We start from the raw sequence: 14,086 nt of genomic DNA on the forward strand, positions 1-14,086 counted from the left end.
CGGCGATTTTTATCGCTTAGGAACCTTGCTATTATCAAGGTTTATCTCCTAAGCGATAAAAATCGGCCGAAATGCATGAATATCGCTGAAAAGTCAGCGATATTCATGCATTACCGAGCTAATGCTCTTAGCCATGTTATCCACCTATCATTGGATAACATGACTAAGAACTGCTCAGGGGCAGGTGTTAGCTTTTGGAGATAATTGCGCTTAGCGCAAGTATCTCCAAAAGTTGGTAATAGGAGATAGCGATGTTAGCGACTGTTTCCAGTCGCTAACATCTTGGCATGCTCACTTTGCATGTCATTAGTGATAAATTTCACTGACATGCAAAGCGGGGCCCAAGATGGTCGCTATCTCCTACTAGCTGTCGCTAACTGGTGTTAGCGACAGCTAGGTAATAGGGAGATAATTTTATCTCCGCTTTCTTGGCTTTTAAAGCCAAAAAAGCGGAGATAAACCCCTTTGATAATATGCCCCCTAGTATGGTGGGCCTGTTGCAACTGTCTGTACTAATAGGTGTTCGTTCCCCCACCCCTTTTACTTATTCCGAGTTAACAATTGACCCGCTTACCTGTTTTGTAGAGAGAGAGACATGGACATTAGGCCATCAGAAGGGGAGATGTTACTAGCCACATGGTCCTGTATGTGGACAATGCACTGTTCATAGTAACCCAACATGAACTTGCAAGTTGAACTGCATTACTTGCACACGCCAATTGTACACACCAGCAAGGATGTTAATGATATACATGTAAATTGTGTTTTGGATCCATTGCCATCTTTCAATCGTGGGTAAGATTAACATCCATTACAACGCGGGCTTTACAACACAATGCCTTACAATGCGGCCAATACAGCGCAAGTTCCATTACACCGCATGCTATTACAACGCATGCCATTACAACGCATATCCCTCACTGACCAGCACCTTCCCTGAGGTAAGCACCTGGCGGTGTTAGAATAGTAATTTACGTTGCAATGATAATGCGTTGTAATGGCTTGCGTTGTAGTGGAAGTTGCGTTGTAAAAGTATGCATCGTAATAGTTTGCGTGGTAACGTCATACACCCATAAGATAAATGTCTTCAAGATTGTAAGACAGCCCAAAGTATTGTGTGATTTTACTAGTACCACTAGTTCTACCCTAAGAGCATAGCTAGAGTATTGGGAGTTATATCCAGGCTGGCAAGACATCTTGGGTTAAATAGCAAGTGTTTCAAGGGAATTATGACTTTAGTGGGCTAGCCGTCCCCAATGTGCTACACTAACACTGGGCCAAAATACCTGAAACGTATACCAGGCTGATCCAGATTACAATGCCTATCTTTATCAAAGAGATAGAAAAGAAGACAGTTAGAACTGCAAGTGGCTCAATTTGGGAAGATTTTGAGAAAAGATTCCCAATAAAAAGTTCATATTGCATATAATGTTCTTGAAAGAGTTATCATATTTACCCTGATGCAAGAGGTGGGGCACTCCAATGCTCAAAGGACTGTGAGCCAGTGCTTAATTTGTCAAAAATTAAGTACCAGGGTTCTCGTCAGGAGGCCACTGCAGCTTGCCTCACATATTGCCCCTGCCAGCGCTGCCAATGATGGTAACAACACAACTACTAACATCACACTCCTACATGTGTGACAATTCGAATATTTCAAGCCCCCAAAGAAACAGCAATGGATTGTGTGGCCGTCAACAGTAATTTTTAATGTATATTGAATTAATAATTAACTGTTGTTGTGGTCATCTCTATAGTAGCCAGACAGCACTGGCTGTCACCTTGTGACAAGTTGTCACAAGTGCCGGTGCTGACAATTCAGTGCTGGTCCCGACTTCAGGAAACCACCGGCTCAAATGAAGCACTGCCGTGAGCTTGTGTCAGTGAGTTAGTTTTGTGATAATGAGATATTTAACCCCTTGGCCGCGGTGGTAATTCCGCCGCGGCGCTGGGGGAGGGGGGGCCGCGCGGCGCTGCCATGCTCGTGACGGAACCACTCCGTCACGAGCCACGGGCGCGCTGTGCTTGTGACGGAGTGGTTCCGTCACGGCCCCGCCTGCTCAATAGAACGCGCCGCGCAGGCGCGGAATTGATGCTGCGCAGGCGCGGCGGCCGGGCTGTGACGGAACCATTCCGTCACCAGCATAGCGCGTCCGTGGCTGGTGATGGAGTGGTTCCGTCACCAGCAAGCAAGGAGTTAAAGCATCTGTTTTAATAGAAAAATACATGTTAGGTACATCAAACTGAGATTCTTCTTAAGAAATGGTTTTAATAGCGCATTGCTCTATATCTTCAATGCCATGTCCGAATCTAAGGGAACGGTTCTATGCCTGTATAGCATGGTTAGGGATGTTACTCCCATTATGGGTTCTTTAGCCCTGGACAGATGGGATTTGGATTTAGGGTTTCCTCTGTCTGACACTTAGTGGGGAGGATGCAGCTTTTTTTCATCAAAAGAGTGTCTTGTGATGTCTTGCACAGATTAATTAAGTTCAGAATCCGGCACTGGGCATATATATAACTCTCGTGAAAGTATGTAAATTTGATCAATTTCTGTCCAATGGCTGCCCGTATAATGGAGCTTTGGTTGAGTGTTCAAGAAATGCTGAACCAATTTTAATTGTTTTCTGCTGCACTGTGTGCTATGGCCGATCCCTAGGGCTGGCAAGAGGGACTTTGCATGAAAATGTCTGTAAATTACAGTAGTGTTAGCCTGGCCCTGGACTGCTTTGTTATGGATAAGCTGAACACTCTCTTGGACACTGTATGGGACAGGGACTTGGAAAAGGAATATATTAGTAATGGAAGACCATACAAAATCCAATGCAACTATTGACGGACATAAGGATGTTAACATATAAGAAATAATTAGTGGCATAGATAACTTGTTCCCTTCAAGACCAAGGACTCGCTGGCTGATCATACATAAGAAGCTTAGCTGGGGGTGAGTGACATAAGTATGTAATCTCTAGCAAATCCTATATGCTTAAAGACTGTGTTGCATAAATGGTAAATGGCTTTGTCACTTGCCCAGCTCAGCGTGAGTGGCACAGTGCACAGTGGCACTGTGAGTGGCACAGTGCTATTCCTTTTTTTTAGTTCAAGTATTTTATTAGAAGATTATTGTGCATATAGTACAGTACCAGTACAGTGAGGGTAAAATATGTAAGTTCCAGACGCCGTTGGGGTTACAATAGGTGTGACATCAATAGTTAATGGTCGGTTGAGCCGCTGTTCCGCGATCAAATGCTTGGCATGACCGGTTACACTTAATGTTGTATTACCCTCAAGAAGAGGAAATGAAAGTGGGAAGACAAAGGGGATAGGGGGAAGTGTGCAGAGAGAAAGAGGGGGGGTGGGGCGCGAGTACGTGTGTTGGCAGTTGTGTGCCAAGCCTTCAGAGCCTGCGGGGGCTTCTGTGTGCTATCTAGGGGGGTTTGTGTGGTTCCAGGATCTTGTCTAGAGAGGCCCACATTACCCCTCTTGCCTTGTGAGTGGGCGAAACATTTGTTGTCATGTTGTCCGCCCCCCTGAGGAAGGTCACCCAGTTGATCCATACTTTGAAGGACGCCTTCCCTGTGTCTTTCCAGTTTGTTAGTATTGTTTTGACCGCTGCTGTAATTGGATCCATGGATTCGAGTTCAGGTGTCATGAATGCAGTAGTTATCCCCACAAAGTTTGGCTGTATGTTGTGTCCCACTACCTTGTTGATGAGGTCCCACACTTTACCCCAGAATGACCTAACCTTGGCGCAGTGATAGATCAGGTGTGCAAGATCGCCTTTTTCTTTACCACAGTTCCAGCATATGTCATTCTCTCGGACTCCAACCGCCGCTAGGTGGACCGGAGTCCAGTACGCTTTATGGAGTAGCCAGTATTTGGTTTGCGCTAGTTGAGGGGATACTTTGTTCTTGGAAGCTGAGGCCCACAGGTGGTGCTTTTCTTTCTCGCTGAGGTTCCTGTTGTAAAGTGTTTCCCAGAACTCTTTGGCATTTAGGTTCGATGATGAGGGGCTCAGGAGTTTATATAGGTGTGATGTCTGATGGCCTATCTTGTTTAGGTTCCCCATGTATTGTATGATGGATGGGACTCCCTTACCAAGGTTTGCTTCCTATGCCTAAAAACTCTGCTACAAAAACAGACATTTGAGGTGAACAGCTCTCGAGTGTTGCTGGTGTTGGAGAGGGATCCAAATGAAAGAGCTCTGTCTAAAACTTGGCAACTACCCAGGGTTTCCTGTTTCCTTTTTTGCATAATTCATTTGGCATTCTAAGCCTGAAAGTATATTTCTTTGATTTTGGAAAAAGTGATCAGGCACTAGGGGTGTGCAAAATGTGTGTAATTTGTGTTCACGTAATTATGCGAACGTCGGGGACGATTACAAGTCATAAATGCAAATATGTAATTTAGTGCTGTATTTTAGCACAAAAATGCATCATTGACATAAGGTATCACTATCAGGTCTAAAAAATAGTGCGAAAATCACGCGACCTGCCACTCTTATTCTGGTTGTTGTAGATGTTCCCGCAGTAAAATGTTTTTACGTACTTGATGTAATGGCATAATTTCAGGAAGCTCCTGTAACAAGTATAAAGCAAAATTCACAAAAGTATGCGAAGCACACTGAGGTGTAGCTAGACTTACTGCTATACGAGGCGGCCCTAAATTTGCTGCCCAGGTGCAGGTAAGAGTGTGTGGGGGGGCAGCCAATGGCCGACTTGTTTCGGGGGGAATGGTGGTAGTTGACAGACAGGACTCCCAGTCCTGCCGCCCCCAAAAACTGTGCCCCGCCAGCTACCCCACTGGAATTACACTGGTGCCATCTAAATTTTGCCAGGACCTGTATGGCATATCCCCGATCATATAGGGCTTGACATCCCCAAAGCTATGTGAACTCGTTGGGGATACTTAGGTGCAAAAATAGTATATAGTATAATGTACAAGTGCCCTTTCATGGATTTGCTTTCTCATAAAATGTATACTATCATGGCATAATCCTAAGTGTGAGTGAATCTCACAGTTGTGTGTTGTGGTTGTTCCAGGACTGTGATGTGTGCAAAACAGAGTGACCATCCCACAAACTGACAATTTATTAGTAACCACACACCTTTTGCAGGCAGTTCCCCTCCTTGAAAACAGTCAGATTTACTTGTGTCAAAAGTAGTAGAAAATTCCATACAGTTGTATTTAAATTCTATTGAGTATTGACTAATGTTACTGCTGCAATCCATTTGTGATGCACTGTCTCACACAACTTTAGATACAAAAATATGGGAAAGTCCTCTAAACCACTTTTAAATAATCTTTCAATATTATCCAGTTTTGACCAGGATTGCTGATCTACACACCTATTTTCCAAACAATTGCTCTCGAAAAGGCTCCCTGTAAAGTTGCCTTAAAATATAACAAGCTGTGAACAGCAGCATTTGTCATATATTTTATCCAAAACTCCTCAGGGTGTGCGAAAAAGAGAACATAAAAATATTTAAAACATACAAATTGAAGTGCATTTTGTTCTTTCAAATTCTTTGTAATTGCAGTGGTTTAATAAAAAAATATATATATTAGAGCCCACATTGCCAAACCTTCCCTTCATGTTGGCAATGCTCGGGGCCACGCCCTCCAAAACAAATACTCCTGGCTACTGTCCTTGGAATCCCTGTTTGTAACTAATGTGTGCTGTTATTTTCAGCCATCTGATCGCAATCCACAGATTCTTTAATGTTTTCTTATTCTGTTTATTAAGTTTTATCACATTTACCTGGTGTTCCTCCTGGTAAACAGCGGTAACAACGCATGCGAAACAACGCATGGTGTTACAACACGGTCATTACAACGACTGCGTTGTTAGTTCGCATACCGTTACAACACAAGACGGAACTTCGATTTGTGTTGTAAGGGGCAGAAGGTGTTGGATTTAAAATCCAACACTTTCCCTACTGTCCGCACCGACTGGAGTTGGAATAGTAAATTATACTATTCCAACAGCCAGAGCTCCTTACAATGCAAGTCGTAGTTCCGACTTGCATTGTAACGGTATGCGAACTAACAACGCGATCGTTGTAACGACCGCGTTGTAACGCCATGCGTTGTAAACGCATGCGAAATAAGATGGCATATTCGTTCCTCCTACTGCTGTATCCAATAGGTATCTGCTTTTGGGTGGTGTGAATGTATTGCTTGTTGTCATTTTTGGGGTCTATGTTTTAGAGTTCTCTTTGGTGTTGCTATTCACTGGTGGCATTATTTTTGATTCCTTTATGATTCCTCGGTGATCTGCCATAGGTAATTACTTGTTTAATTATCTTACAGCTTACTTGGGGACGGTTTCCTCATGTGTCAGGGCCTGGTTCTGGGGAACTAAGCATTTTTATTGTATATGATCTTTCTAGTAACCTAATACACTTAATAACTTTCCCCACATAGGGTTCAGTGTCCCTTCTGAAGCCCATGACTTCAGGCTGCAGCTGTGAGCAAAGGCCTTCTGATGACTTCCTCCCATTCTTAAGCAGTCCTCTGGTTATCAGTACAGCTCAAGAACTACAGTAACAGGGGTGGGAGCACACCGCTTCACCTCCCACCAAGGTTCGCCCCTGGCATTGTGGTAAATGCAGTTTCAGTTACTTGCTTGCTTCAAGAGTGTTCGAGTGTTTCCCCACTGAGTGGTACTGTGACCTGAGAGGAACTTGGCAGCATTTCCGGCAACCCCAGATGATTTTCCTTTGCTCTCTAATACTGCTGCTCTCTACTGAAGATGGGCTCAACCCAGGAAACACGTGTCTAGAGATATACAGCAATGTCTGTACCAACTTTGGTGAGAAAATCCAGCTAATTTTGAAGTAAGTTTGAACTGTGTACTGCATTTACCAGGATGCAAAGGGGCAAACTGTGCGGGGATTGTGAGGCAGTGTGCCCCCTACCCCCTTTCAGCTTAAGAATTACCCCTGGGGACTAGCCCAGTGTTATTTTGACTCTTAAATAAATAGACACCGAATGGCTATATCACACTATTGTAACAAACAGGGCAGCCATAACCCACCCTCTCAAGGATAAAATACCCCATTAAATGCACCGGATGTACCTCCAGTGGACCCAAAGCCCCCTCCACACTCCTAGTTTTTCCAATTTCACAACTTTAAGACTTGGCCCACATATAAACCAGCCCTTCCCACACTGCCCACACATCCACATCACCTTGTTCAAGCGCATAGAGCGCTACTCTCTTTAAAGTGGGTGTCGGTGAACACTGATCTTTTAAACATCCCAGCACCCCCATGCACTAACAGCCAAGGCCATACACTCACAACCTAACATATGCAAAGGCTGGACCTACTGAGACATCCACAGCCGCCCTCTTCCCAAATAACAGAGGTGCACATGCCCACATGAAGGTAAGATCACTAACCTTGGCTCATACTGCCAGAGGAGTGAGTAACAACCACCCTCACACACTACCATCACCATTTCTGAAGGAACACCTCACAGAAGTGACTCTGGCAATAAGAGTGAGAGAGGATGCTGCAGCATTTTCAAATGACCTGGCGGGAGGTCAGCATAAGAACGGGCAATTATGTGTTTCTTATAGTTTGAGGTGTTGCTCAAGCTTGGTGGTCCGTCCACTGTAGGACAGCATCTGCCCTCACCAGCAGCCCACGGCGCTGGCAGTCCAAAGACCGCGTATTACGAGTTGACCAGGGAACCGGCAGTGTGGATGCGGGGATCTTGCAGTGGTGTCGAGTATTTTTCACAAATGCATCGATTCCTGAGGGTGCATTTCGACTGCAGATGTGTCGGATGCACACATATGCATGATATATGTGTGCATATACCCATTAGTGGGGTTCAGCCCTTATGCGGGCAGTCGTGGTAAAGGGTAAATGGTTTGAAATGGACTTACCTGAAGATTGCTGCAAACAGGGTCATAATCTTTGGGGTGAAAATCCTGCTATGAAGGGGGACCTGTAGAAAGGGATCCATATTGGAATCTGCCTGGAAGAAGAAGAACAGGGTGAGTACGCACCCGAAATCCTTAGTCACCGCCACCTTGAAGCAGGCGGTCAAACCGCCATGGTCCACTAGTGGAACAAGCACCTCATAATACAGACGGCGGTGCAACTCCCCTGAACCGGCGTATGCCTTCCCCAGATTGCGAACCCATCAGTCGGCGGCTCATCGCAAAGTCGATTTGCCCATCTCGTTATACGCCGGTCGGACCACCGAGTTCACCATGCTCGGACCACCACCCCCAATATGGCGGTCCATGGGACTGCCAAACTCGTAATAAGACTCTAATAAAACCCTAAGAGTAATTAGTCAAGAGAGCAACTGCATTGTATAAACTATTGTTTTCTCTTGCATCATGCAGATCAGTGTTTACATGTGTCTATCTCCAAAGGTATTTAAAAAATAAAAATAAAGTGCTCCTTCAACCTAGGTTTTTCCAATTCCCAATGAATGGGTATCTTGCCACATGGGGGTCAAGTAAGAAACTGTGTGTGTATATGTCATACACACCACTATCTCCTCTCCCTGCACAGCAAGGTATCCTACACAATTCCCTTTTTAGGTCGAAGCACATGGGTGGCTCCTCCGTTATGGCAGAGGACCGTTGCCCCACTGAAAAATACATTTATAACAAAACCAGTTTTTACATTTTTTTTAAATCTTACTGAACCAATTGCCAGCCTTAGAGCGGGGCCATCCTGATGGAGCGGCACTCAGATGCAACGAGGAGGAGTGGTGGGAACTGTAAGTGAGCATGTCGGTTTGACTAGCCGACATAGGAGGTGTTTATTCTGTAATTAGTGTTTTACTGAGCCTACTTCTCTCGTGCTCAGTGGATGTCTGAGTTTACCATTGGTGCCAGCGATTTTCACATTTTTAATCCAATTTTTGCTGTTTAACTCACCCTCTTTCCCCTATTCCATCCGGTTAGGTATCATAAGCAGTAGTGCCCCGGCTTTAAGCCAGGTGTGATGTGTTCAAGAAACCAATGCGTAGTCCCTGCATCTCATGGCGGTGGGACAGTCATCTGCCGTTCACCTTGTCTGTGAGTGCTACCATTATGAAGCCCCTTCAAATCTGCCTGGTCTGCCTGCAGTGTATGGGTTCTCCTAATCTGCAGGAGAAGTCCTTCCTGATGGTTGGGCAACAAGGCACACTCCCCAGTGACAAACCCCTCCTGTGTAGAGATTATCATCAACATCACCAAGCAAGTAGTGTCAGGAATTGCAGTAGTAGTGGTGGAGGCATGGGGTCATAGGACCAGTTTTCCCCAGTAACAGACTTTCGATTTTAGGCAGTGGCGGCTCCTAGAGGGAGTGCTGCAGGGTGGTGGGACGGAGAGGGGAAGGGTGGGGGGAAGTAAACTCCGGTATACGTAGGGTGACCAACTGTTATGGGTGCAAATTCAGGACGGTGACTATAAAAATTCAGGACAAAGGGTCAAATTTCAGGACACAAATTCAGGACAGTAGGTCAAAATTCAGGACAATTGGATACGTTTTAAAGACACATCAGAGGTCGCGCAATAATATGTAAGTAAGCCCAGCCATTTCCAAACATATTCAACCATTTGCAAACCTATCCATCATGTATCCGTCCATCTATCATTTCACTCATCCATCCCTTCATTCATCCTTTCACTCATCCATCATCCATCCATCCACCCTTTCACCCTATCCATCTGTACACTCATCCATCCTCTCTTCTACCCATCCATCCATTCATTCACTCATCCATCCATCCAGCCATTTACCCTTTCACCCATCCAGCCATCCTTTCACTTACTATCCATCCACCCAGTCACTCATCCTTCCAACCATCCATCCTTTCAGTCATCCATCCATCCTCCCTTTCTCTCTCCATCAACCCTTTCACTTAGCAATCCTTCCTTCCATCCATCCACCCACCTAGTCATCCACTCATGAATCCATCCATTAACCCTATCACGCATCCATCCTTTCTCTCATCCATTTATCCTTTCACTCCTTCACTCATCTATTCATCCTTTTGTCCATCTACCCTTCCTTTCACTCACTCATCCGTCCTTGCATCCACCCTTTCGCTCATCTGTCCATCCATTCACCCTTGCACTTATCAGTTCATCAATCATCTATCATTTCACTCATCCATCCACTCACTCACTCATCAGCCACCTTTTTACTCATCCAACCTTTCACTCATCCATCCACCCTTTTACCCATCCATCCACCCTTTTACCCATCCAGCTACCCTTCCACCCATACATCCAGCTATTTCGTTTTCTCTCTTCCATCCTTCCACTCACTCATCAATCCATCCATCCATCCATCCATCCCCTCCCATTATCCATCTATTCAATCTTTCATTCATCCATTCACCCTTTCACTAATTCGTCCAGCCATCCCTTCACTTACTCACTCGCCCACCTTTTCATATTAATTTTGAGCTGAGCCTTTCTGAGAAGAGGCCCATCAAGAACTTCACCCTCGCTGCAGGAGCCTTTCCAGGAGTGAGACAGAAGCCACCCAGGGCAGAGACAGGATCCACCATAGGAGGGGGACAAGAACCACCATAGGAGGGGGACAAGAGCCACCACAGGGGGGACAGGAGCCATCACAGGCGAGGGGGCGGGGGGGATAGGAGCCATCACATGGGGGGCACAGGAGCCATCACTGGGGGGGGAGCGATCACAGGAGGGGGAACAGGATCCACCAGGGTGGGCGCAGGGGTGGGCATGCAGTATTCTAGTATCATCCTGGTCTGTTTGAGGGTGGGGTAGGGCTCCTCACCCCCTCCTGGACAAGACAACGAGAAGACAGGCTCCCTGTCCAAAATGTTAGTTTTGCCAGCCCACCAGTCCCCCACTGTGATGTACAGTACGTAAAGGAGATATTCCAAGAGAACTGATTTAACTGATTGTTCTCCATACTTTGTTAATCAGTGTGGGTGTGATTGTGCCATTTCTTTACTTTATTACATTATAGGCTGCATGTTTGAAGACCCGCTCTGTGAAGAGAACCAGTGCTGCAATCGGGGCCGGTTCTACGATGTTTGGGGCCCTGGCAGAAAGGGAATGTGTGAGGCGGCGGCCCCTCTAAATGGCAGAGACGCATTCAGGGCTGTTTGCATCTGAATCGATGCCCCTGCTCCTGAAGCCACAGCCCCTCCCTCTGTCACCTTCGAGCACCTCTTAACAGCTTATCAAGGGCTGGAGGTGTGAGGCCATCCCGCTGTGCCTCCCCAATGCTGCTGGGCATCTGAGGAGCTTTGGTGCAGCATCGCAGTGAAGAAAAGAGGTGGGTGCAAGCTGTGCCGGCTTTAGGGTGGAGCAACCGGTGCCCTGTTAAAATGACGGACAAATGGCGTCCGTTAAAGATTCCTTCACGGACAACGGACAGACGGCCGAAATTACGGACTGTCCGTGAAATTTACGGACGGTTGGTCACCCTAGGTATACGGCCGAACGGAGTTAAGTAAATAAATCAATCAATCAAAGAATTACATTGCGCGAAATCCATCTCCATTTGGCATTGCAGCGCGCGCAATGCAATTCGGTTTATTTATGTATTTACTTAACTCCGTTCAGCCGTATACCGGTGTCTACTAACCCCCACCCTGCCCCTATCCTGCCCACCGCCCCACAGCACTCCCTCGAGGAGCCGCCACTGATTTTAGACAGATCCTGTTAACACCTAGAGAAGGGCTGTGTGGTGCCTGGAAGCTTAGAGCTTCGTAGTGAGAACGTTACAGCTTGGCGGGGTTGTTGATGGGCCTCTTCGGCAGATGAAGGCTCATAAATAATGTGGACGGTTGAGAGAGTGAGTGAGAGGTTAGATGGACAGACGGATGTGTGAGTGAAGGGACGGGTCAGTGACTGAAAGGGTGGATGGATAGATGCTTAGATGAATGAGTAAAAGGATTGATGTAAGGGTGGATTAGTGAAAAGAAGGATGGATGAGTGAAAGGGTGAATGGATGGATGGATGGATGATGAGAGTGGATGGATGAGAGTGAAACTTTGGATGAGTGAACGGGTGGGTGGATGGAATGAAAGGCAGGATGGATGGAAGGAATGAAAGGATGGATGAGTGAAAGGATGAATGGATGGGTGAGGGAAAGGATGAATGGATGGATAAGTGAAAGGATGAATAGAAGGATGGGTGAGTGAAAGAATGGATGGATGAATGAAAGAGAGGGTAGATGCTTTGGATGTACGAAAGGATGGATGGATCAGTGAAAGGGTGGATGGATGGATGATTGAAAGGGTGGATAGATGGGTGAGTGAGTGAAAGGATAGATCGATGAATGAAAGGGAAAATGGATGACGGATGAGTGAATGGATAGGACAAAGGGTGGCTAGATGAGGGAAAGGATGGATAGCTGAGTAAAAGGCTGGATAGACTGCTGATTGAAATGGTGGGTGGGTGGATGGATAAATGAGTGAGTGAAAGTGAGGATTGATGGAGTGAAAGAGTGAACGAAAGGATGGGTGATTGAAAGGATGGATGGATGAAAGGGTGATGGATAAGTGAAAAGATGGATGACTGAGTGAAAGGATGGGTGGATGGATGGATGATGGATAGGTTTGAATGGATATGTTTGAATATGGACTGATGGATGACAGAATGTAAAAAAAAATATTCATATGGTGGATATTAACATGTAGGTGGAAGAATGATGGGATGGATGAGAATTAGTTGGCTGACTAGCTGTCGGTTTTTGTGGGTAGAAGTACCCAACTATGTTAATATTTCTCTTATTGTAATACTAGGATTAAGAATATGAAAATTGGAATCCATCTAAAATAATAATTCACAAGAAAATTGGATGGTCTGTTCACTAATCTTTGGCACAAGCGGTCAGGATTTCAACTAAGGATGCCACTTTTGTTCCCACAATGAAAGTGATTAAAACAAAGCTCGACATACCACCAAGCATGCGTCTGATCACTTTAGGTTTTGTGCAGGAAGGAGTCCCTTCAAGTGCAAAAACTATGGTATAAGGTATTTTCCTCTTTTCAAGTGTACTGTACAATGCAGCACACATGCAAAGGAAAAAAAAACACTTCCCCTTGTTTTTTTACGGCTGCCTCAGGGAGGTGCAGGAATTGGCACAGATCCCGGTCTACTATTCTTTGTAGATGGGGATTTGCGTTAAAACCCATGGGGGTCGCATTGGAATACCATGCACCACCTATGGAAATGCCCCTTTACCCAAATTAACAAAAGTCAGCCCTTTGTGATGCATTGTGTTATTTTGGGTTACCGTTGGAAAGGATGTAGCCTTACGTCTAGAGCGGTTGACCACGAAGCTGGGGAACCGGGTTCGAGTCACGGTAACGACGTTCAACTTCCTGTGATTCTGGGCAAATCACGTAATCTCCCCCGTGATTCTGGGCAAATCACGTAATCTCCCCCGTGATTCTGGGCAAATCACGTAATCTCCCCGTACCTAAAAAAATGAATGTGTCCTCATGTAACGAACTGGTGCTCATGTAAAGCGCTCTGATACCCGATGCCGCGGGTCTAGTTTGCTCTATATAAAACTGTAAAAAATATTTTTTTTTAAATGTAAATCACTATTGCCGTTGTATTATAAATCACACCAGTAGGCTTTTTATCAGGTCTACATAAGAAATAAATAATGCAAACCTGACACAACGACCTATATATTTTCAGTGGGTTAGCAAGTGTGCAATTGGACCTAATGCAATGCCACCCATGCCTTGGGTAGGTAGTCAAGGCAGCCTTAACCACATGCAGTGAGCCCACCACAAGCTTGAGTTTAGGGGGCCCTGTGCTGCACTATTGATAGCCAAGTCCATGAGTATTCTGCACCCACAAGAATCCTGTTAGTGTTTGAGAGGGGACAGATTTTCACTGGTTGCTTTATAATAACTCCTGCATTATGTTTGTCTGTTTTTTTTCAGAATCCATGAAATGCAGCAAGCAAGCAGGCTTCTACTATGACAAGCTTCTGTCGAGCTGCGTCAGCTGCTCAGATGTGTGTGGGCAGCATCCCACGCAGTGTGCATCATTCTGCCAAAGTAAGTTCCTGGCTGTAGGCGCTACGGATTCATGTTCCAAAACCCTCAGGGGCGACATGTT

At 45.6% G+C, this 14,086-nt stretch overlaps 1 protein-coding gene across 1 annotated transcript in view; it reads left to right on the forward strand.

The window, feature by feature from the left end:
* Positions 1–14,086, forward strand: part of TNFRSF13B (TNF receptor superfamily member 13B) — a 105,553-nt gene that overhangs the window by 68,110 nt on the left and 23,357 nt on the right. The window contains exon 3 of the mRNA XM_086948769.1: positions 13,909–14,025. Within this exon, the coding sequence (XP_086804895.1) occupies positions 13,909–14,025 (117 nt within the window). The remainder of the gene's footprint in view (positions 1–13,908; positions 14,026–14,086) is intronic.

Source organism: Lissotriton vulgaris, unplaced genomic scaffold (assembly GCF_964263255.1).
Source record: "Lissotriton vulgaris unplaced genomic scaffold, aLisVul1.2 SCAFFOLD_776, whole genome shotgun sequence".
Taxonomy (NCBI): Eukaryota; Metazoa; Chordata; class Amphibia; order Caudata; family Salamandridae; genus Lissotriton; species Lissotriton vulgaris.